Source organism: Dipodomys ordii, unplaced genomic scaffold (assembly GCF_000151885.1).
Source record: "Dipodomys ordii isolate 6190 unplaced genomic scaffold, Dord_2.0 Scaffold60, whole genome shotgun sequence".
In the NCBI taxonomy this organism is placed as follows: Eukaryota; Metazoa; Chordata; class Mammalia; order Rodentia; family Heteromyidae; genus Dipodomys; species Dipodomys ordii.
The window spans coordinates 9,764,652-9,790,090 of NW_012267276.1; the positions used below are offsets into that span (position 1 = coordinate 9,764,652).

The window sequence follows — 25,439 nt, forward strand, 5'->3', positions numbered from 1 at the left end:
GCTTCCTTCTTTCTGCAGGGTAATTTTACCCTGTCCTATGAATGCTCTGAGCCTATGTTTATTATCTTCAGTGTCTTACCTTTGATTGAAACCAGGCAGAAGGCAGGTTTGTGCTCCATCATCTTGTAACTGGCAGGGATGGAAATAAGACGTGAGAATTAAAACATGGCTTATGATGAAAAATGTATTTAACAGGTGAGTTTCTTTTCTGGTGATTGACAGCTCTCTTGCCTAGGGAAATGTCTGATATTTGTATCCATTATATGTATATTTAGGTTCCACGTGGACACCTCATAAACAGAAGAAATAAGAAACAGGATGAGAAATTGATTATGTTCGCCAATCAGTGTGAAGATCCTGAAAGGTAGCATTTATAATTATAACCTACATTGTTCTAATCTAGTGCTCCAGTCAGAGCACATGGTTTTCAGACAAAGATGGTGAGTCCAATTAGACCATAGGAGAATGTGTCTGGGTGGGTGCTAGTGGCTCATTCCTGTAATCCTAGCTACTCATCAGGCTAAGATCTGAGGATCATGGTTCAAAGCCAACCAGGGCAGGAAAGTCTGTGAGACCTTATCTCCAATGAAGCCAGAATGGAGCTGTGGCTCAAGTGGTAGAGCACTAGATTTGAGTGCAAAAGCTCAGGGACAACGTCTAGGCCTAGAGTTCAAGCCCCAGGAGTAACACACACACACACACACACACACACACACACACACAAAGAGTGTACCTGGGTGGAATCATTGATCATAGATAAGAAAACCAAGGCATGCATTGGTGTGGTGCCATCCCTCTTCTATTGTTATCTAAGGGGCAAGGATTATGGTAGGTTATGGGAATTGTTCGATTTTTAAGTTATTTGGTATATTTTCATTGACAAAGCTATGGTAGTTTGGATGATTTGTTTATACTTGTACAAATTCTCTTCTAGGAATCTACTCAATGTCACCAATAAGATGAAGATGTAGCTATATCTGTCTCCTGATTTTGTTTAATCCTCAGCTCAGATATGATGTGATACATTTTCTGAATCCCTTATTTTAAAACATGCCTTCATCAGCCACTTTCTCCATCCTGTCAAGCTTCCAATGTTTCTGCAGATTCAGCCTATTCTTTGGTGAGAGTGGTTCCTTAGCACTTTTTGATGCCATCTTCTGAGCAATGAGTGTTCACATGCCTCCTTTAGAAGGCACAACATGTTACTATCTATTATACTTACAAATGGCATAGCCTTCTCTTCGAAACTGCCATCAGCAAGAGGACATGGTCTGAGTTTCCATTGTTTTCTGCAAACAGCTAGCACCACATCTAATATACGAAGCTTGATGTATAAAAGCTGGGTGCTGGTGTCCATACCTTTAACCCTAGCCACTCAGGAGTCTGAGATCTGAAGATCATGATTTGAAGCCAGCCTGGGCAGACAAACCTGAGAGACTCTTATCTCCAATTAACTACCAAAAAAAGCCAGAAGTAGAGCTGTGGCTCAAGTGGTAGAGGACTAACCTTGAGCACAAAAGCTCAGAATTCAAGCCCTGGATTCAAGCTCTAATATAGGAAGGAAGGAAGGAAGGAAGGAAGGAAGGAAGGAAGGAAGGAAGGAAGGAAGGAAGGAAGGAAAGAAGAGAGGGAAGGAAAGAGAAATAATAAGATTCAGGTTCTCATGTCTGTGTTTCTCACACAAGAGTTCTCAGAGTCTGTAGATCTGGAAACTTCTCTGGTTCTTAGCCCATGAGAAGTTATTTAAAGAGACTTATGTGTGCTCCCAACATGATAATAATGGTGGTGAGTGCAAGCAACCATTTAGAATTTTGAGCCACAGACTGACAATAGGAAAATCTAGCAGTATTGTGTAAAATTGACAATACCAGAAACTTTAATAGATAAAGCTGTTCCATCCCCCAATCTACTGGCACTCAGTACTTATGCATTTTGTTGTTGTAGAACAGTTAACCTTCTTGTTTTTGTTTGTTTATATTTGTGCCAGCATTGGGGTTTGAAATCATGTTCTCACACTTTCTTGGCTTTTTTTTTACTCAAGGCTGGCACTCTATCACTTGAGCCACAGCTCTACTTCTGGCTTTTTGGTGTTCAATTAGATATAGGAGTCTCACAGACTTTCCTGCCTAGGCTGGCTTCAAATTGTGATCCTCAAATTTCAGCCTCTGGAGTAACTAAGATTATAGACATGAACCACCAGCACCTGAACATTTTTAGTATATTTTAAAATGGATTATGCATTCAGGAAATTTACTTAGGAAGGAAAGCTCTTCTGATTCATCTCAGCTTGAGGTGGGAATAATTGCAGAAGAAGAAAACAGATGCGAGTTCTCCAGAAGTGCCCCTTGGCATTATGCGCAGTCCCTGCAGCATCCTGCAGCCTCTGATACTACTGGCTATCCATATACTATATAAAATATATATATAATATTATATAAAATATATTTATAACTACATTAAATGTATACATAAAAGATTTATAACTATGTAAATGTATATAATATATAAAATATATAAATATACATAAATGTTATACATATATACATGCATATATATGGATATATAAACATACATAAATGCAATGTTATATATATGTACATGGATATATATGTATATATAAACATATACATAACTACAATGTAAATACATATATAAATATATAAAATATAAATATATACATACATTATATATGTATAGTGTACAAATCATATATACACTCTCCCTTAGCTTTTTTTGCTCAAGGCTGGTGCTTTCTTTTCCACTTAAGCCATGGCTTCATTTCTGGCTTTTTAATCTTTCTTCTGAGGTAAGAATCTTACAGAGTTCCCTGCAGGCTGGCTTTGAACTGCAGTTCTTAGATCTCAACCACCTGAGTAGCTAGGATTACAGGTGTGAGCCACTGGTACCAGGCTTAATTCTTTTTGCCTGTTTCATCCTTACCATTCTTTCTTGACTCTAAATTTCCCTATTTTGGCAAGTTGGGGTAAAGAACCTTTGATACAATTACTATCTACAACTGAAGAGGGGTTAATTCTCTTATTTTGTTAGAAATCTCTTCTGAAGGGGCTGGGAAGGTGGCTCAGTGGTAGAGCGCTTGCCTTGCATGCCTGAGGCCCTGGGTTCGATTCCCCAGCACCACATAAGCAAAAAGAAAAAAGCCGGACGTGGCGCTGTGGCTCAAGTGGTAGAGCGTTAGCCTTGAGCTGAAGAGCTGAGGGACAGCGCCCAGGCCCAGAGTTCAGGCCCCACGACCGGACCCCCCCCAAAAAAAGAAATCTCTTCTGAAGAGCTGGACCAGTATTTTTAAAATAACACAGAACATCACAGATCCTCAGAATTGTTCTGCGAAGATTCCTAATTCATTTATTTGCAATACAAATTTGTCAGTTTTTCAGAAATTATATTTTTTGAAATGAATGAATATAAAAGTCACATTGGGTTTTGGGTCATTGGTCTCATTAAATTTCTTCTCTTTCCAAACAAAGAGGGTAGCCGCTTAACCCTGTATTTATATGTAATATAATAAATATGATTAACTTTTATCGATGGAGAAGTTTAAAGAAAGTGAAGACAAGAGACTCTGGGAGATCTTCCAGTTTCTCTGGTTTCCATAAAACACATTTGGGAAGTATTTCTCAGGGGATCAGCTCTCCTGGGTTGAACACTGGCTTCCATTTTCTGAAGCTTAGCTTCTCTAGGAAGCCCAAGCAGATAGCTATGGTGTAGCTTTTGTCTTGTCTGGTTTTACTAATTTGTGCTTGCTTAAATTCTTGGATTCAACACAACAGTCATTTGTAAAGGTGTCATCATGAGTTGGATGCTGGCTACTTGTACCTATCACCCTAGCTACTCAGGAGCCTGAGATCTGAAGATCACGGTTTGAAGACAGGCTGAACAGATAATGGGAGAGAATCTTATCTTCAATTAACCAGCAGAAAGCCAGCAGTGCAGATGTGTCTCAAGTGGTAGAGCACCAGCCTTGATTGAAAAAGTTAAGGGAGAATGAGAGGCCCTGAGTTCAAGCATTAGTTAAAACAGAGAGAGAGAGAGACAGACAGACAGACAGAGACAGAGATAGAGAGACAGAGAGAGAATGAAAGCTATTACCATGGCCCCAGCAGTGTTCAGGAGACATTGCTGGAAAGCATGTTCAGTTAGGATTTCTCCAAGAACTGGCATCTCAGTTATGTATCATTTACCTGCCTAGGACCCTCACTGGCTCTATATTGAATTTTGTATCTGGAGATTAGAAACTCTCCAGCTTTTCCCTCCATGAAATGTCTTTCATGTAAGCTGCTGGGGGCCAAGTGCTTGTTGGGAGGTCTATGCCAGGCCTGGGCAGGCCACAGACAGCCAGCAGCCAGAGAATGAGTGATGTGCGTTCCATTGTGTGTGTGGAGACTCTAAGAGTCATTCTCTTCTTACAAAATCAGCTCCTCCTGCCTGATGATTGAATCCACAGTCCCGTTAGTGCAATCCACCCAGTGACTGTGGCTTGAATGTGAGGCGCTTCTAACCAAGTCACATGATGGGAGTAACTGCATTCGTGAACTCATGGTTTTTCAGGGCAAATTGGCAAAACCAAATGCACTAATCTCTCTGAGTCTCTGACAAGAGGTTATGTGAGTCCACTGGGGAAATAATGGGGGGAAAATGTAAGGATTTGAGTTTTGGAAACTTTTCTTGGGCTTTAGCTATGGTGGGTGAAGTGGGCTTTTCTCTGGAAGGCTCGGCTTGGGGTACAATAGTGCCAGATACGCCTCTGTTCAATGTGGGTTTGCTGTAGAGAGTATGCAGCTTGTGTTGAGAATTTGTTTAAAAGACTCTCTCTGTGTGTGTGCGTGTGTGTGTGTGTGTGTATCTGTGTGTGTCTGTGTGTCTGTGCTGATAGGTACCAGAGCTTGAACTCAGGGTCTGAGCACTGTCCCCTAGCTTTTTCATTCAAGGATCATATTCTACCACTTGAATCATAGCTCTACTTCTGATATTTTCCTGGTTAATTGGGGATAAAGTCTCATAGACTTTCCTGCCCTGGCTGGCTTTGAACTGTGAACCTCAGATGCCAGCCTCTTGAGTAAGCTAGGGTTACAGGTGTGTGCCATTGGCTTTTGGCTCAGAGCAGTGTTTTTATGTCACAGAAAGTACTGTTATATAAAACATGAAATTTATTTTAAAGATCAAACTATTTGGTTGCTTATCTTTGTTTTCATTTTTCTGTACTATATCAAACTTTATTTATTTTAGGACACAGTTGGAAGTTGTACCTTGATATACAAACAGAAAGTTAGCTATAAACATTGCCAATGTAACTTAAACAGTTTCATACTGCGTATCTTGTCATTATTGCAATACTTGAATTTAGCAGTGTTGGGTACTATTATTCATAATCAGACTTCACATGTGTGTAATGTCTTATGTAGTTTAGAAAGCCTTTTCACATTTATACCTAAATTTAGAATAGATTACAAGCTATATAGAAAAGTTAACTTCATGATTGGTTTGGTTTGGGGTTTTTTGCTTTGGTTTGGTTTTTGAGGCAATTCTCTTTGTACTGACTGGACAGGCCTGAAACTTCCCAACCTCTTGTCTCAGCTTTCTGTGTGCTGGGATTATAAGAATTCATTAACGTGCACACCTGGAGAATATGGTTCTTATTTATTTATAATTCCATACAGATCCTTATTTTTGAGTGCTCATTGGCTCCTTAGGAAGAGTTGATTCCACTCGGTGGCACCTGATATGTTCTCTGAAGACATCCACTGGGTGGATGGGTGAGAGGATTCACCTGTGAAGGTGCTCCACTCCTGACCTGAACAGAGCGTTTCTCTGATGATCACAAGTTAACCTGCCACTACTATATTCTTATGCTGGCTTTCTCTTTCTCCTTGAAAGCAATTATTATCTTCTTACAATAAAATCAAAGCATAATTTACATCAGTTCTTTGTGTGGCTGCTCCAAAAAGTACTATTTTTATAAAGATGGCTTTCATGTTTGCAAAGCCACTGAAAGTGTGTGTGTGTGTGTGTGTGTGTGTGTGTGCCAGTAAGGGAACTTGAACTCAAGGCCTGGCCACTGTCCTTGAGCTCTTTTGGCTCAAGGCTAGTGCTCTACCACTTGAGCCAGAGCTCCACTTCCAGCTCTTTGGGGTTAGTTTATTGAAGATAAGATAATTTCATGGACTTTCCTAACCAGGCTGGTTTTAAATCACAATCTCCAGTTCTCAGCCTCCTAGTAGCTAGGATTACAGGTGTGAGCCATCAGCATCTGGACTTAATAGTGCTTATAGCTCAATATTAAATCATAATTTTTCTCTTTTGAATATAAAGGTCATAGGGCAATCCTTACGTTAGAGAACTATGAACCCTCAGGAGCTTAGTAAAGAAAAGTCCTTCAGCTCCTCCCCTCTTCTTCCACTTTTACTGATATCACAGTCTTTTACCAAAAAGTGACCTAGCTTTCACTCTTTCTTACCAAATTCACTTTGTGATGCTCCCTCTGAGCTTGGTTCCCCCAAAGTTATTCTCTTGCACCATTTTGTTTGTTCTCTGTCTGTCTGTCTGTCTTTCAGGCTGGTGCTAATGCTTGAACTTAAGACCTTGAGAGCTTGCTTGATTTTCTATAGTCAAGGCTGACACTCTACACTTAGCCACACTTCCAATTCTAGCTTTTCATTGGTTCCTTGGAGACAAGAGTCTCATAGACTTTTCTGTCTAGGCTGGCTACTATCTTTAGAGCTCAGCCACCTGATTAGCTGGGATGACAGGTACGATCTACCTGGTGCCTGATATTAGTTCTCTTCCTAAAGCCTGTGAGAACTTGAAATGGCCAGCTAGGCTGGGGTTCCAGAAACCTGCTGGGTGAAAAGAAACCAAAAGCTCTCTGAGGAAATTACAACAGAATAAACCAGCACAACTTTGTTGAAGAGCGGAGAGCCAGGGGACCTGTTAGCTGGCAGAGGAACTTCCCTGATCGTTAAATCCGTCGCGCTGGCCAAGTCTACCACTGCTGTGTTTGCACTAGAACTTCCGTGGTAGAAGCATTTTCCAGTCAGCAGTTTGTTGGTGGTTACAGAGAGCAGTGGGAACCCACTGGTGGGGGGCAGGTGTTTGAGGCTCCTTTGTGCATCCAGGGACTGCTGTGGACCTGGCATCTGCTAACTGCCAAAATGCTGCGTAAAGATGAGAGACATTACTCAGAAGTGTGGAAACCCCCTCAGAGGGATAGGTACAGACTGGGTACGGTTTTGAGAAACCGGGTCTAAATAAAGACTGTTAAAGGCCCTAGTGTACAGTTTTTGAGAAATCCTGGACTGTCGCTGTCCGCCCCGCCTCCCCCCCCATCTGTCTTTTCATTTTCTTCTGGTCCTGGGGCTTGAACTTAGGACCTAGGCCTTATCCCTGAGCTTTTTTGCTCAAGTCTAATGCTCTACCCCCTGGAGCCACAGATCCATTTACTGCTTTTTGGGTACTTAATTCGAGATAAGGGGTCTCATATACTTTCTTGCCCAGGCTGGCTTCAAACCATGGTCCTCAGATTTCAGCCACCTGAGTGGCTAGGATTACAGGCGTGAGCCCCCAGCACCTAGGTGTTCCTCTTCGTAATTTAAGAGTGTGTAAAAGGGAATTCATGATTTTTTTGTAAGTCTCTTCATTGTAAAAGAAAACCTCTCTGTGGTGGTTCTCCGAAAGCTGTTGCTCAGCATTGTCAGGTATAGTTGGCATTACCTGTGGAGGTGAGCAAAGACAAGGGAAAATCCACTGGTGTGCCTGACTCCATGTGGGGGTAGTAAATGGGCCAAGTGGAAGTTGTCATTTTGTCTTAACACGTGAACAGCAGAGATGTCACCTGCGCCTCCCATATCCCCTGGTAAGGGCTTTCTGTCTCTGATAGGAGTTTGGGGGGAGGGGACATGTGTGTGGCTGGCCTTCATTCCCTGCAGGAAGAGGGGCTCTTTCCTGCTGGGTGTGCGCAGCCAACCATGACCAGCAGCACCCCAACTTTTACCTGGTAAGTCAGGTGCTGTCCTACAATACCTGCATTGCTTCTAGTCAGCTCTCTTGACATACCGCCTTCTCTGATGCTGCCTCTAAAAGATTATGCTTCCTTTTCCTTGCTTTGCAATCTGCAGGTACCCAAAGGGATTTCCCACCTCCTAACACTCTGAACTAGATGTACCCTGGACTCTTTTTCTGGGACATTCTCCTCTAACTCTTCAGGCTGCCAGCACTCAGTCCATTCCAGTTGACTATGGGGGAAACTTGGAAGATAGAAATCAGTTCAGTAATAAACGAAGTCTACCAGCTTCAGCATGTCATGAATTGGAATCATTTATTTATTTGTTTATTATTAATAAATTAATTCAATCATTTTTGTTCCTGTCTTAGAGTTTGAACTCAGGGTCTGGGTGCTGTCCCTGAGTTTTTTTGTTTGAGGCTAGTACTTTACCACATGAGCCACAGCTCTACTTCTAGCTTTTTGGTGATTCGTTGGAGATATGAGTCTCAAGGACTTTCCTACTTGATTTAGCCTGGGATCGCAGTCTCCTGAGTAGCTAGGATTACAGGCGTGAGCCACTCACACCTGACTCGCAGATGGGAATCTTTAATCAATGGTTGCTTGTTGTCACTTCCTCTTCTAGTGCCTGACTTCTGCTCTTGCATATGACCTTTGGAGTTTTTTGTTTGTTTTTTGTGGACATCACTTCCATATCTTTAAGCCACAAGAACCTTTAAGCAAGGCTCCATGCCTTAAAACTTAATAGTGCTCTCAACTTAAGAATAAAAACTGCTATGTTGACCACAGTCAGATTTGCAGATGCATCTTTAAACTTAGTACCATACGTCTAGGATGTATGTGGTAGAAAACACAAGCTTCAGCCTCTGACGCATACCCAGCTTTAGGAGCACTTACAAGCTTTCTTTTTCCCTGGATTTTCTAGTTTTACTTTTTTTGTTGTTGTTTTAATAGTTCGTTTTGTGATTTCATTTTATCTTTTCTTCTTTTGGGAGGGTGGTGTTTGTGTGTGTGTGTGTGTGTGTGTGTGTGTATCTTTTAAATGGGTCCCTGATGTAGCCTAGCCCAGACTAGATTGGAACTGATCTTCCTGCCTTTTCCTTTCCACATACCCAGCTTACTTTTGGTTTGGATCTTGTCTTCTCTCTTGGGCCTGCTATGTTGCTGTTGGGTTTTCTCAACTGTTTATTTGTTTATAAATTTCACTGAGCTTTTTCTTAATTTTTTTTGCAACTTTTCACTTTGGACCATCAAAGAGGACCTAGACACCCCTTTCCAAAAGATCTCTTTAAAAGGATTACATGTTAAACATGAGTCTTTCTTGTTGCCCTTTCCAATTGTTTGTATTTTTTTAATGTATTTACCTCAAGGCTTTATGGATGTTTTGTGGAATAATATAGCCCATGCTTGCCTTTGAGAAGTTATTCTCTTATTTCATGATTCTTTTTTACTGCTGTCTTTGGACATTTTCCAAACAGATATACTGAGTAATTTTAACTTTAGCCTAGGGCAGTCCATCTTCCTGACCAATCTCATTGGCTGAGATTCGATCTGACACTCACTGCTTTTAAAGAGCGTGGCTATAAATCATTGCAGATTGGGTCAAGAGCAGGGTGAGGTGGTATCACCAGCTGCATGTAACAGTCTCTTTGGCTGCCAAATGTCCTAGCTTACCTCAATCTTAAGCATTGCTCTTTTAGCCTTTACATTATTGCATTTCTACAAGTATTGGCGTTATAATTGTGTGAATCTGATAAAGAAGATCTATAAGGCACAGCAAATAATTTTATATCAAATAACTCATTACATTGCTGGGTTCTTGTATCATTATCCTTAATGGTTGTCATGTGAAATTGGTGCTTTAGCATTTTCTTTTATTTTGATTTCTGTGCAAGTCCTAGGACTTGAATTCAGGACCTGGACACTGTCCTTGAACTTCTTTTGCTCAAAGCTAGCACCCTATCACTTGAGCCACAGTTCCACTTCTGTCTTTTTGGTGGCTCATTAGAGATAAAAGTCTTACAGCCAGGGGCTGGGAAGGTGGCTCAGTGGTAGAGTGCTTGCCTTGCATGCCTGAGGCCCTGGGTTTGATTCCTCAGCACCACATAAGCAAAAAGAAAAAAGCCGGAAGTAGCACTGTGGCCCAAGTGGTAGAGCGCTAGCCTTGAGCTGAAGAGCTGAGGGACAGCGCTCAGGCCGAGTTCAGGCCCATGACCGGACCTCCCCCCGCCCCCCCCCAAAAAAAAGCCTGAAGTGAAGATGTGACTCCAAAGGGAAAGCACTAGTCTTGAGCAAAAAAGCTCAGGAACAGCACCCAGGCACTGAGTTCACACCCTAGGACTCACACACGCACACACACACATACACACAAAATAAAATCAGAGCTGAGTGCCAGTGGCTCATGCCTGTGATCCTAGCTACTCAGGAGGCTGAGATCTAAGGATTGTGGTTCAAAGCCAGCCTGGGCAGGACAGCCCTCGAGACTCTTCCAATTAACCACCAGAAAACAGGAAGTGGAGCTGTGGCTTAAGTGGTAGAAGGCTTGCCTTGAGCTGAAGAGCTCAGGGCAGCACTCAGGCCCAGAGTTCAAGTCCCATGACCAACAAAAAGCAAAAACAAAACAAAAAACAAAATCAGAATAGGAACATTGGCAATAATCTATCTCCACTGCAGTTTTGCCAATAAGCCTGCTAAATCTTTATTCCAACAGGATTGGGAGAAAAGAGGATTTGATCTAGCCTCATGCATTGACTTTTCATGACTTTTAGTCCTTTTCCATCTGGGATGGATCTCCAGTCTTTCTTTGACACACAAGACCTGCCACTTTAAAAGCCTGGAATTCTGTAGAGTGTTTCAAGTTGTTTTGGTTTATATTTCCTCATAATTATATTTAGGTTTTGCATTTTAGCAGAAATACTACAATTGTAAGAGCTATGGTGTGTGTGTGTGTGTGTGTGTGTGAGCGCACGCACACGCGTGCGTGTGCGCACCGGTATTGGGGCTTGAATTTAAGGCTTTGTCTCTTTCTTGGCATTTTTTTTTCTGCTCAGGGTTGGTGCTCTATCACTTGAGCTACATTTTTACTTGTGACTTTTTTGCTGATTAATTGGACATAAGAATCTTTCCATTTTATCTGCCCAGGTTGGCTTTGAACCTTGATCCTCAGATCTCAGCCTCCTCAGTAGCTAGGATTATTAGAGTGAGTACTGGTACTGGTAAGTTCCTGGCTAAAAATGTATTCTTATTGTTATTTTCCTGTTGAGAGAATCTTCATATAGATTTACTCTTTGAGAACTTCCTGTTTTCTGACACAGTAAGAATGTCCCAGTTCATCAATTTCATATCTATGTGAATAATGCAAAGGAAAGGAATGAGTATGGATCATTATAATCATTGATAAAAATCCACTAAATATGGCATTTTATGTCTTTTCTGGTCTCTGACAGCAAGGTCCCAATCCCTTCCTCTTTTTGATAAAATACAAGCCACTTTTGGCCAAATCTCTTGCATTAGTTTTATTAGAAGTGGTTCAAAATATGCTAAATCAAATTGTGATCAGTTGTCATTGTACGTAAGGTAAATCATAGTATTTAATGAGAATCATTTCTGAAAAAGTTCCACAGTTCAGAAGGAAAATTTTTTGTTGTGTTTATGATATAAACTAGCCCTTAGCAATTGTAACTTAAAAATACCTTTATTAATAAAGAAATAAGAGTGTTATCTACTGAAAGTAGTAATTTACGAGAGATTAGTATGGTTTCTGCACAATGGGAAAATGCAATAAATCCTAAAATATTTGTATGAAACATTTAAAAAGAAATGAGCTTTAATTACAATCCACATGTTTGCCACCCATTGTAATCATCCTTCCTCAACTTTACACCATTGAACTCAAAATCCATTATGAAAGCTTCAAGGAATAGTTCAAGCAATCTCAGAAACAATTTTCTAGCTGAACTGAATACATACTGCCCTCTAGAGGCATCATTAAATCAGCGCAGCATTTCCTCCAGAAAGCTAGCCTACTTGGAGCCAGGTAGAGAGAAGTGGCACAAAGCCCCGACAGCCACTCTGCTGTGCACAAGCTTTTATTCTTTCCCCATCCTCCTGGACCTCCACAGGAGGTCTGGCATGAACATGTGATTTCAGAACAGTGACCTGCCTCACTCCCAAAACGGAGAACACAAACAGGGATCCAGCATAAGAGCAGGAGACCAAATAACAGAGTTCTGGTTCACAAGAACCTTCTTTTTCATCTTCTGGGCTTTCATGTCAGACATGAAAACACAATTTTAGAAACTTCTTTGAATTTTTAAGCCACATAGTCTTAGGTAACATTTTAGAATTCTTGCTGGGTGCTGGTGGCTCACACCTGTAACCATAGATCTAAGGATCAGGGTTTGAAGCCAGCCTGGGCAGAAAGTCTGTGAGATTTTTAATCTCCATTCAGCTAAAGGATCTGGGGTGGAGCTGTGGCTCAAGAGATAGAGTGCTAGCCTTGAGCAAAAGAAGCTCAGGGACAGAGCTCAGACCCAGAGTTCAAGCCCCAGGACCAGCACCAAAAAATAAATAAATAAAAATAAAAAAGTTAGAATTCTTTTGTTTGCCTGAGGAGGATGCTACTTTAAAAGATTCCTTTCCACTACCTTCTCAAGCCCAACTGTTAACATTACCATTTAGTAATGACAACATCAGGACTTAATCACTGCAAGCACACATGTACACACACACACAGAGAACAATTCTTTTTTGAGTAATTTGTTTCTCCCCATAATAGCCAAGATCAATGCTTAGATTACTAAGGATAATAACAAAAATAAAACCCCAAACTTGCCACCTGAGGTCTTAAAGACTACGTTACTGGAGATTGGTTACAATTTCTGGTCTCTGAACATCTGGAAATATTTCTATTAAAGAAGCTTCTATTAATTTTTCTTTCCTTCTTTCATATTTGAAAATATGCTTTGTTCTTTAAGACATAGTTTCAAGTACATGGCTCATAACAGAAGATCAAACAGCAAATAAGGCTGTGGCAGTGACCTGGGAGGGATGTGGGAGGGAGCGTGTACAAAGAGGTGGGTGTGCGGGTATGTGGGGGGAGAGAGTGGGCTCCTGATCTAAATTCTTACTCTGGCTTCATTGGGTGTCATTTCTGTACAGCTGAGTCTCACTTCCCTGTCACATAGGTACAGGAGATAAATGGCCTTCAAGCTATTTCCAAGATAGTGGTTAACTGGTTTGTCTACTGAATGCAATTACATTCTCCAGGAAGTACTCTCCTTGCCAATATTACTGTAACAGTGCCATAGAACCACGAAACCAAGTCTGCTGGTTTTGAATTACAACCTACTAGGCCTCCCTAAGGCGAGTGAGAAATAGGAAGGGTGACTATGGAAGAATATTGTGTATTTACAGCCAATTTAATGTAGGAATGGTAGAATAAGATGGGTAGATTAGATGCAAACATCCCTGACAAAGCAATCACCCCGAACTCTGAGACAATCTTTCCTACCTAACAAGATCCTATAAGTGAATAATGTGTAGGTTCTAGTCAATTAATAACATTTAAATAATTTAATAATCATTAAATGAACCTTTTAAGTGATGACACTCAAAGGCAGGTGTCATGTTTGGGATCTTTTTCTGGGACCTCTGGACTGGAAACAATTTATACAAGCATCAGTGGCCCTAAAACCATCATTGCTTCCCACGTCCTCACTAGCCATTAGTTCAGAATGCATGATGGATTTGTCCCCAAGCATCAGCCTAGGGAGAATCAGCTCATAGCCAGATTAAACTAAGAGGGATGCTATTAGTAAAAAAAAAATATTGGCAAATTGGCTTTACCAGCTATTCTGCTGGAAAATCAAATTCATCTTCCAATTTCTATTTTTCTATTTTGATATGTTCTTGGGAGTGAAAGATAGGAAAAGGGCCAGTAATCATTGTATTTCCTGTCTGTTTACACCGTAAGCAAATGAATTTGAATATCCTGATATCCTCATCTCAAATCCAGCCAAGCAATATTGTCTATCTGTTGAAATAAAATCAGCTTACAATGTAGTAATGAGGATATTGTAAGTAAAGATTTTAATAATAATGTTTGAGTCGGAGAGTAATTTATGTATTTTTATAGTTCCTGTATGATAGGAAACAAGGAAGAGAAGGAGGGGGGAAGGGGGAAAGAAAGAGAGGAAGGCAGGAAAGGAGTGAAGGAGGAAGGGAGGGAAGGAAGGAAGGACTCTAAGACAAAAGCCATGTTGAGGGCTGAGGATGTGGCTTTTTGATAGCTATGTGGTAGCTTGTCTGTCTAGCAAGTGTGAGGCCCTGAGTTCAAACCCCAGTATTAAAAGTGTATGTGTGTGTGTGTGTGTGTGTGTGTGTGTGAGAATGTGAAGAACTTCCTTAAGACACTGTAGACTTTTATCTTTAGAGACAGAAAATATGAAGGGTACACACTATTTGTATTTAATTTGACTTGGGATGAGCGATGGGACCATGGAAACCCGGATAGCACAATAAGAGTCCCTGCACAGGATGAGGTGTGTCTTTCCCTCCACGGCTCTCCTCACATCTACCTTCATGAATCTGCTATGCTGCAGTTAGTAAGGCCAATCAATTTTTTCTTTAGAACTGGAGTAGAAATGCCTGTCAAGTTGGAAGTCCTAAATTATTTAGATAAACCAGAGCTTTCCATGAGCCTGCTACATGAGTAACTCTTAAAAAATCACTGCGCCATAACACTAGCATGAAAAGCCACTGTGTGGTTCACAAAGCAAGTGACCTTAGGAAGATGTCAAGGGAATTGAGACAGGACTTTCACGTCAAGGAGTGTCAAGTTTCTGTCTAAAAAATAAGAATAATGAGCCAGGTACCAGAGGCTTACACTTGTAATCCTAGCTATTCAGGAGGCTGAAATCAGAGGATGGTAGCTTAAAGCCAGCCTGGGCAGGAAAGTCCATGAGAGTCTTATCTCCAATTAACCTCCAAAAAAAGCCAGAAGTGGAACTGTGGCTCAAATGATAGAGCACTAGGCTTCAGTACAATAGAGCTCAGGACAGTGCCCAGGCTTTGAGTTCAAGCCCCAGGATGCACGCCTACCACAGAGAGAGAGAGAGAGAGAGAGAGAGAGAGAGAGAGAGAGAGACATGTAGAGGCAGAGCTGAAAGCATAAACCACTGGAATTAGAATTTCCATCTGTCAGCTGAGCAGAGTCAAGCATCAGCTCCCAAGGGGTGCATATGTACCAAATAAAATGAATGCAAGGATTATCTAGGATTTGCTCTATTTGTTGCTTAAAGGTTGGTAGGATTGTTCTTTTACTCAACTGAAAACTTTAGGTCATGGTATTACATTGATGATATAATAATATTGGTTGCCATTTTGAGTTATCTAAAGAGAAAATCAGAGTTGATCTACTTTAATTAGTTCTGCTATTCAATTGCAAGAATTGTGAGCTCTATAGGAAAGAAATAAGCTTAGATAAATTCTACCTTCTCATAAAGTAAGTGTATGGGAAATTATAATTCATGACACATAATGAATTTTATGAATTAAAACATGACAATATTTTTGTCTGCTCAATTCTTTCATTAATTAACAAATAATTGAAAAGATCTGTTAAGCATGTCATAAAACCCAAATAGATGATATTGTTGTCTTTTATCCAAAACACTACTAATTTTAACTATCTCCTGAGCCAAATTGAAATTTGGAGTTTTTAAACTTTATTTTTCCTTTTCATTCAACAACAAACTAAATTTGTGAATCTTAGTTTCCAAACTCATTGATCACAGTGTTTGGTAACCAAAGTCCTTAGAATAATTAATAACCACTTAAAGGAGCTGGTGGCTCCTGCGTGTAATCCTAGCTACTCAGGAGACTGCAAACATAGGATCAAGGTTCAAGGCCAACGTGGGCAGTACAATCTATGAGACTCTTATCTCCAAGAAAGTACCTTAAAAAGCTATAAGTGGAGCTCTGGCTCAAGTGATAGAGCTCCAGCCTCGAGCAAAATGAAGTTCAGGGACAGTGCCTAGGCTCTGAGTTAAAATATATAAATATAACCATATCTGTGCACTGGTGCCTTAAGCCTGTCTCCTAGCTTCTTAGGAGGCTGAGGTCTGAGGATCATGATTCAAAACCAGCCCGGGAAGGAACATCTGTGACTCTTGTCTCTGCTAAGACTCCCCTAAAAGCCAGAAGTGGAGCTGTGGCTCAAGTGGTAGAGCACTAGCCTTGAGCAAAAGAAGCTCAGAGACAGAGTCCAGGCCCTGAGATCACCCCAGGATGAACACACACACACACACACACACACACACACACACACAGATGTGAGCCATGAAGTAGCTATTCAATATCAGCTATTTATGTAGTTACACTTGGTGCTAAGACACAGAGCAGCAAATAAAGCTGAAGGACATTTGTCTTCCTGCAACATGTATGGAAATGAGAGAAGGGTACAGCAAAGAAGATAACAAACTCATAAAACCCTTTAAGAAGGAAATGAAACAGAATTGAGAGAATGCAGTGATAGGTTGAGAAGCTTTGCTTGTTGTGGTCCTAGGGCTTGAACCTAGGGCCTGGGTGTTGTTCTGAGCTTTTCTGCTTAAGACCAGTGCTCAATCATTTGAGTCACAGCTCCACTTTCTTATCTCTCTCTCTCTTTCTCTCTCTCTCTCCTTCCTTCCCTTCCTTCCTTCTTTCCTTCCATCCTTCTTTCTTGCCTTCCCTCCATCCTTCCCTCCATCTTTCCCTCCCTCCTTTCTTATTAGTATTTTCCATAAGCTGAGATGAGACAAACAAGACTAGAAGGGAAGAAGAGAGGAAAGAAGGGGAGTAGAATATGAGAGCAGACAGACAGACAGCAATATCATTTCATGGTTTTAGAGAGCTCAGTGGGTCCTCCCAAATGGTCTTCTGGGGTCTTCAATGCTCAGAGACATATTGGTCACCAAAGGAGGCAGCACCAGAAAGGCCTGGCAAGCTTGGTTGAGTGAGACTAGGTCAGACAGCTGGCTCAAGCCTTAATGTTTAGCTTAGTTCAAATCTAGTGCTATGATTGGTGACCCCAGTAAGTTTGAATGCTAGGACAGTTACAGTGATGATGAATTTTTGAGAAATACAGTAGAAATAAAGTAGAAAAGCACAACACTGGGTGGGGGGGGTCTATGAGAGGAAGAATGGACTTGGCTGTGAATGACTTCAACCAAAAGACTGGAGTCCCCAGGGGAACCGAGGAAGGAAAGGATGGAATCTGTCAGCACGGGCATTCTCCTTCTGCTTCCAGACACTGTGAAGGAACCATCTTGGCTTCACCTTGGGGTCCATAGCCATGGCTCCAGGTGATTTTGGACTGAAACCTCTGATGTCAGGAGCCTGAATAGATCATTTTCCTTTAAATTGTTTCATAGCCATCAAAAGCTAACAGAATACAAAAGGAATTTTATAATTCTCCTTTCAGGGTTCTGGGAAAGCCTGAAGATAGATTCTGATTCATATGCCATGGCTGTGGAAGATAGGCTGTAGACTCAGTAGCTTGTATTTTGAAGAGGATTCTATGTGGCACCTGAGGACAGACATTTCACAGCCAGGAACAACAAAGGAAAAACACGATGGTCAATTCACATTACTTAGGAACAGGTTTTATTCCAAAGCATAGAATCCAAGCAAAAGTAGTTGTATCAAAAAGAAAAAAAGAAAAGGATAGTTCATTAGAAAGATGTGAGGAGTCAGCCGATGGTGGCTCACACATCTGTAATCCTAGCTACTCAGGAGGCTGAGATCTGAGGATTGTGATTTGAAGCCAGGCTGGACAAGAAAGTCTATGAGACTCTTATCTCCAATTAACCACCAAAAAAGCAGGAAGTAGAGCTGGGGTTGAAGTAGTAGCATGCTAGCTTTGTGGACAAAAGCTAAGGGAGAGTGCCCGCCCAGGCCCTGAGTTCAAGTCTTAGGACTTCCCCTCATTCCCCACCCCCCACAGAGTTGAGAAGATTCCATAAAATTCCATAAAATCCATGGTTCCACTTCTCAGGTCTGAATTTTGCCCTAATTTCTGCTCAATCTCAGCTCCCTCTGGTTACACAAAGGAATCCCAAGGCCAAACTTAGGTCACCTGTTTACTTTTGGACCCATGGCCGTGAGCAAAGTCGAGTAGTAAAAGCATTGATATCAGAGTCTACTCCTAAGAGCCACTGGCAAAGGAGTTGTGGAACAGGGCAGATGAACAGCTGAGCAACCACTGTTACACAGACCTATGCTTAAGCATTCCTATCTCTGTGTTTATTTTATCTGAACATGATAATGAGACATAGTTCTATATAACTTCAAGAAACAGTCCTCTAAGAACTCTTCCTCGTCCCGACAGCTTATTTTCAAAGAGTGCAGCTAATGAGACAAAAACATCTGGCAAAAACATGTAAAACAATGAGTGCATTTTTCTTGAGTGTTTTCCTTTTGGTTTGTTTGTTTTTGGATGCTGGTCTAGGGCTTGAACTCAGGGCCTGGGCGTTGTTCCTGAGCTTTGTTGCTCAAGACTAGTAATTTATCACTTGAGCTACAGCTTCGTATCCAGCTTTTTGGTGGTTAATTGGAGGTAAGAGTCTCGCAGACTTTCCTGCTTGAACCACAATCTCTGCCTTCTGAGTTGCTAGAATTAGAGGTATGAGCCACCAATGCCTGGTGTTGGATTTCAGCCTAATAGTAAGGTCTGTTTTGACATTCTGGGATCTTAATGATTTGTTAGGTACAACTTGCTCTGGTTCTCAGCTCAATGAAGCAGTTGAACTAGATTTTCAAAATGGATTTCTAATACTCTTAGTTTAGTATTTCCACTTGCTGGCAGAGAATAGCTTAGGAATTTGACCTCAGGTTACTTGAAGATATACAGAAAAAAAGATGGTACAAGATAGACTATCTGTAGATCTGAGTTTGATCTCAGTGCTGACAATGTTTTCTACTTCAAATTCACATAAGCCATTACATTCCTAAACTCAAGTTTCCTTGTGCCATGCGGACAATGCCTTTTTGTATCTATTGAGTAGGAAGACTATAAAGCACCTGGTTTGCAGGGGATGTTCAATTCTTGTTATTGTTATCAGTCTGACAATCTCTAATCTTTCCTATATATGACTGTATTATCTTGTATGAAGTATGCAAGTCAGTGGAAATTAAATTCTTATCCATGTGCTCTTATGGTATGTCTAAAGAAAAGAAAATTAGCGTATTTTGTAGATTCCAGAAGGAATTTACTGGACTCTTGAAGATTATTCCTTCCTGGTTTATTAGTCCAAGGCTGGCTTAGAACTGTGGTCCTCAGATTACAGGCATGAACCCACGACGCCCTTGAGTCATCTGTAAGTACCTCTGTCCCATGTGACTTTCCCATGTCCTTCATGCAGGTGTGACAGTCTGGAGCTGGACAATAAAATCCGGGATCTGATTGAGAGAAATTCTCCTCCTGATCCAAAAGGGGTCACACCAAGTCACAGAACTTTCTCTTCCCCAAAGGTAAAAACGTAAAAATAAGAATGCATTTTTTAATATTTCATTTCAATATGTCCTTAACAGCTTATTCACCCAAAAGAATTGATGGGGGCAATCTTCCAATCATGTACCGGAAATCTTATACTTCCTTCACTTTGCGGCTGGGAAGGAAAGCAAAGCAGTTGAAATGTTTTCTTGCAGTCATTTTCTGTTAGGCAGCAGGGGGCACAGGAGATGAGGGAAGAGACCCTCTTCTTACAAAGAGCATTTGGGAACAATGGAGGAAGTCACTCCATTGACGAAATCAGTCCAACATCTGTATATGTCTGCTTGGAATTGTTCTTGTGTTTGATTTACTTCACTTTTAAAGAAAAAAAGAAGCAGGCTTTTCTCACTAAAGAAGTTGTTTGACTTTGCATTTCCTGTTGTTTGAAGATATTTGTCTATGAAACTTTATATATGTAAAAACATGTAAGTTGCTGGGAGCTGCCTGTAAATCCTAGCTACTCAAGAGGCTGAGATATGAGGATTGAGGTTCAAAGCCATATTGGCATAGAAGCTCAAGGACAGCACCCAGATCCTGAGTTCAATTCCCAGTGCTGGCACAAATAAAACAACATCTTCAAGGTTAAAACCCAGCTAATGGGCTGGGAATGTGGCTTAGTGGTAGAGTGCTTGCCTAGCATGCAGGAACCCTGGGTTTGATTCCTCAGTACCACTTAAATAGAAAAAGGCAGAAGTGGTGCTGTGTCTCAAGTGGTAGTGTGCTAGCCTTGAGCAAAAGAAGCTCAGGAACAGCACCTAGGCCCTGAGTTCAAGCCCCAGGACTGGCAATAAAAATAAAAACCGAGCTAAGGAATTTGTGGACAACTTTCCAGAAATGTATTTTCCTCTTCTGTAGCCTGAGCTTTTCAGTTGAAAGAATCTTTCATGGTCCTTACAAAACAGATGAAGTAAGTAGCTTTGGAGCTTGACTGGCAAAGATAACATTAAGTGATTTAGAAGTCAGTATAGAAATAACTTCCGGGGCTGGGAAGGTGCCTCAGTGGTAGATCGCTTGCCTTGCATGCATGAGGCCCTGGTTCAATTCCTCAGCACTACATAAGCAGAAAAAAAAGCGGAAGTGGCACTGTGGCTCAAGTGGTAGAGCGCTAGCTTTGAGGTGAAGAGCTAAGGGACAGCGCCCAGGCCCAGAGTGGATCCCCACCCCCCAAAAAAAAGGCAAGAAAAGAAAAGAAATAACTTCCGTTCTTACTTCTACAGTAATCCATGCTCATCGTAAAAATAATTTACGTGGATGAATACTAAGAGACAATGAAAATCACAAAACATTTCCTGTGGAGTCAGCTTGAGTTTCCTGGACAAATATTTATTCTTATAGTTGATATGCATCCATAAATTTGCATGTTTCTCTCTTCAAGAAAGCCCTAGAAGATCTGCCTCCAGTAGACCTCTCTCAGCAGAATCTCAGCAACTGAGCACCCTCCTCTATGTGTGTGTGTGTGTGTGTGTGTGTGTGTGTGTCCACTTTTCACTCTCAGATTGAGAGACAACAGACAGACAGGCAGGCAGACAGACAGAAAGACAGACTGAAAACTGACATAGAATATCTTTTATTGCCAGTCTTGGGGCTTAAACTCAGAAACCGAATGCTCTCCTTGAGCTTTTGTACTCAAGGCTAGAGCTCTACCACTTTAGCCACAGCTCCATTTCTGGCTTTCTGTGCTTAATCAGAGATAAGAGTCTCACAGACTTTCCTGCCCCAGCTAGCTTCAAATCTTGATCCTCAGATCTCAGCCTCCGTAGTAGCAAGGATTATAGGCATGAGCCACTAGTGCTTGAGTGTAAATGATTTTTTTTTCACTTACTAAAATGCAATGGAGAGTCCTGTACCTACCTCTTTTTTCCATATTCACAGTACAGAAATTGCATGCTGCACTGAAATAATTTTCCTTGCTTAAATCTCACTTCTTCCTGAAGGGCTGTATTTATGTACATATGTATTTTCTTCGTGCTGGTATTGGGACTTGAGCTCAGGGTTTTTGTACTCTTGTTTAGGTATTTTTGCTCAAGGCTGTACTCTACCATATGAGCCAGACCTTCCATTCTAGCTTTTTGCTAGTTACTTGGATATAAGAGTCTCTACCTAGGCTGTCTTCAAAATGTGATCCTGAGATCTCAGCCTCCTGAGTAGTTAGGATTAGGGGCATGAGCCACTTGTGCTTGGCTGGCTGTCTTTACAACACCTGTGACTTTTCAACTTTCATCTTTAGTGGACTTCCAACATATCTTCCCCAAATGTCCTCCAAAAGGAACTTCAAATATTTGATTTCTTGAGTGAACACAGCTCAATTTGCTGATGGCTTCCATGCTGAATTATTAATTACACAATAGCAGCCTGAAGAAGAAACCAAAGCAGAACCGAACAGAAAGCATGTATGTGCTTAACAACTAAAAAAAAAGAAAGCAAGAGAGGAAAATGTCAGCCAGTGCCGGAGAGCGTCTTTGTCTCCCCTGAGTGAAGGCAGCATAAAAATGATGGATTTTTCATGCAGAAGCTGTAAAGGAACTTCATTATGTCTTCATGAGATGGGAAGGGTGTAACTGGACAAAACAAATACTATTTCATGAGAAAGTGTGAGAAATACGCCCAGTTCCCTTTTCTTTTTCTCAACGAGTATTGCCAGGAATAAGTAAAGGAGGGAGAATTACCACAAGAGAAGTGAATAGACTGAATCACTACTTGAGGAAATGAAAAAGTAATTGAGTGTGTGTGTTGCCCAGTCTTGAACTTAAGGCCTGGGTGCTATCCCTGAGCTCCTTTTGTTCAAGGATAATGCTCTACCATGTGAGCCTCAGCTCCACTTCCAGTTTTATGGGGGTAGTTTATTGGAGTCTCACAGATTTTCCTGTCTGGGCTAGCTTTGAACTATGATCCTCTGATTTCAGCCTCCTGAGTAGCTAGAATTACCTGCATGAGCCATGGGTGCTGGCCCTGGAAAAGCATTATTGATGAGCATGAGGAGCTCCATCAGAATGAAAGTAATATCCTTAGAGAGTAGAAGTAGCATTTGGTGAGTGGAGTCCTTTAAAGTCTTATAGGCAAGGGGGAAAGAACTGTCCTAGAGCAAAATGCAAAAGAAAATGCACTTCTAGGTCAACAGATGCATCTCCAGGGATTCTAAGACTGCAGCAGCGAAAACTGTGAGGAAAATACAGCCTCAGTCCTCTTATCTATGACTCCTGCATGACTGGGATTGCAGACACTCCACACTACATCCAGCTTATTTGTTTAGATGGGCTCTTGCTCACATTTTGCCTGGCTAGTCTTGAAACGTGATTCTCTTAATCTGCCTCTCACCAAGCTTCCTGTATGAGCTGCTGTGCCCTGCCCAGGGGATAGGTTTTCAGACAGGTAGAGAAAGATGGTAATTATGAAGCAGATGATAAGTTGGTTAGTTACTCTTTTCTAAGCACCTGGGGAATTGGTTAAGTGTTTTGATTGTCATGAGCTACTAAGTATTTTCGCTATTGTTCTGGCTAATAGTCATTGTTGTTTCTTATCTTTTCCATTTGGTATATAACATACATCTCCAGTTTATTTTTACTGAAAATCTGCCATCATGCAATTCCTTCACTCAAGGTGGGGGGGGGGGCTTCAATTCTTCCATGTGAACCTATGACATGAGGTCAAAAGTTTGACAATACATAGTCTGATGCCAGTGGTTCACACCTGTAATCCCAGCTGGTCAGAGGCTGAGATCTCAGAATTGTGATTCAAAGCCAGCCCAGGCAGAAAAGTTCCTATGAGATTTTCATCTCTAATTAACCATCAAAACAGACAAAAGTGGAACTGGGACTCAAGTGGTAGTGTACTAGTCTGGAGTGAAAAAGTTCAGGGACAATGTGCAGGCCCTGAGTTCAATCCCCCTGCACAAAATGAAATTAGAAAAAAAAAGTCACATACATAGATTCAGAAAGATTTTCTTTCTTTTCTTTCATTCTTATACCTCCTTTATTTTTCCCCTACCATCCCTTTCCTCCCTACCTTCCCAACTCCTCCCTCCCTGTCCCCCTGAAAAGTTGTAAAGTTCATTTTCAACATAGTGTCTTGTACATCTCATTGTTACAATGGGTCATCCTGTATCTTTATTTCAGCATTGTGTTATTTCCCTTCCTCTCCCCAAATTAGAAAAATGTATATACAAGATGCAGGACATCAGAATCAATACATGACAACAAGGGTTATAGCATGGGGGGAAGAACATACAAAGAAACAAAAAAAAATCACATAGTACATTATAAGTACATTAAAAAGAACAGCAAGAAAGATAAAAGCTCTTGTGTCCCTATCTTGGGGTTCATTTCACTTAGCATCAGGTTATATGGTCATATATACAGAGCTTTTGACCTCTTCTGCGTGTCCTAGACATATACTAGTTGTTGCAGATAAGGGAAACCATGGGACCTATGTTTCTTTGAGTCTAGCTTACTTCACTTAATAGAATTTTTTCCAAGTCTCAGAAAGATTTTCAAAAGGACATTAAAGAAAACTCTTTCTTCCTTTTCTTTCCTTCCTTTCTTTCCTTCCCTTCCTCCCTCCCTTCCTCCCTTTCACTCTTTCTCTCTCTCCCTTCCTTCCTTCCTCCCTCCCCCCTCCCTCCCACCCCCTTTCTTTCTTTCTTTCTTTCTTTTCTTTCTTTCTTTCTTTCTTCCTTCCTTCCTTCCTTCCTTTCTCTCTCTCTCTTTCTTTCTCTTTTTTCTTTCTTTCTTTCTCTCTCTCATTCTTTCTTTCTTTCTTTCTTTCTTTCTTTCTGTCTTTCTCTCTTTCTTTCTCTCTTTCTTTCTTTCCCAGGATTTGATCAGAATCTTGTGATTTTGCCTGGCTTTTTTCTAAAAGCTGGTACACTACTACTTGTGCTACCATCTCTAGTCTGGCCTTTTGCTGGTTAAATGAAGTCACATGGACTTTTCTGCTTAGGCTGGATTTGAATCTCAGTCCTCCAGCTCTCTGCCTCTTGAGTGGCTACCCATGCCTTGCTAATCCATTGCTTTCTTCCTAGATTACTCTAGAAAGAATTGCTAACGATTAAGATGATAGTTATAGACCAGTGAATAGTAATTCCTTGCTTCTCTTTTTTTTCTTCATTCCTTTCGTATTTCTATTAAGCCTTTTTGTTTTTACTTCATCTACATATATTTTAGCTATTTCAGAAAAAAGGAATCTTCACAATTACTTCTGTTTTTCTTAGCATTATCTCTATTTCACGTAACTTCTCCTGAAACTTGAGATATGTGACACTGGTGCCATGGGTGGATGGGTGTGAGACAATCAAGACACAGGAATCAGAATGTGATCGATTTCCCGGGGTGGCCTATGAAGGGTTCATTTTTTAAAATATATATATATATTTATTGTAAAGATACTGTACAGAGGGGTTACAGTTACATGAGTAAGGTAATGAGTGCATTTCCTATGGAGCATTGTTACCTCCTCCTTTGTTTTTCCCCTACCATCCCTTCCCTCCCCACCTCCCCAACTCCTCTCTTCCCACCCCCCAAAGTTGTAAAGATAGTTTTCAACAGTGTCTTGAACATCTCATTGTTACAACCATGGTTCAACTTGTATTAAGGGTTTATTTTTTTTTTTTTTTGTCTAATCTAACTAGAGGTCCTTCAAGAACTTGATTGTTATTATTTTGTTCTGCAAGTCCTGGGGTTTCAACCCAGGGCCTGAGCCCTGTCCCTGAGCTTCTGTGCTCAAGGCTAGGAATTCACTGCTCCAGCACAGCTCCACTCTCAGTTTTTTGGTGGTTCATTGGAAATGAGAGGCTCATGCACTTTCCTGCCAGGGCTGGCTTCAAACTGTGATGGTCAGATATCAGCCTCCTGAGTAGCTAGGATTACAAGTATGAGCCACTGGCAAAAAAAAAAAAAA

General features: G+C 41.0%; 1 protein-coding gene across 1 annotated transcript in view; it reads left to right on the forward strand.

Annotated features, from left to right (window-relative positions):
• Tnip3 (TNFAIP3 interacting protein 3) overlaps nucleotides 1-25,439 on the forward strand; it is a 79,634-nt gene that overhangs the window by 12,272 nt on the left and 41,923 nt on the right. Inside the window, exons 2-3 of the mRNA XM_013022115.1 lie at nucleotides 276-364; nucleotides 19,417-19,525. Of these exons, the coding sequence (XP_012877569.1) occupies nucleotides 276-364; nucleotides 19,417-19,525 (198 nt within the window). The remainder of the gene's footprint in view (nucleotides 1-275; nucleotides 365-19,416; nucleotides 19,526-25,439) is intronic.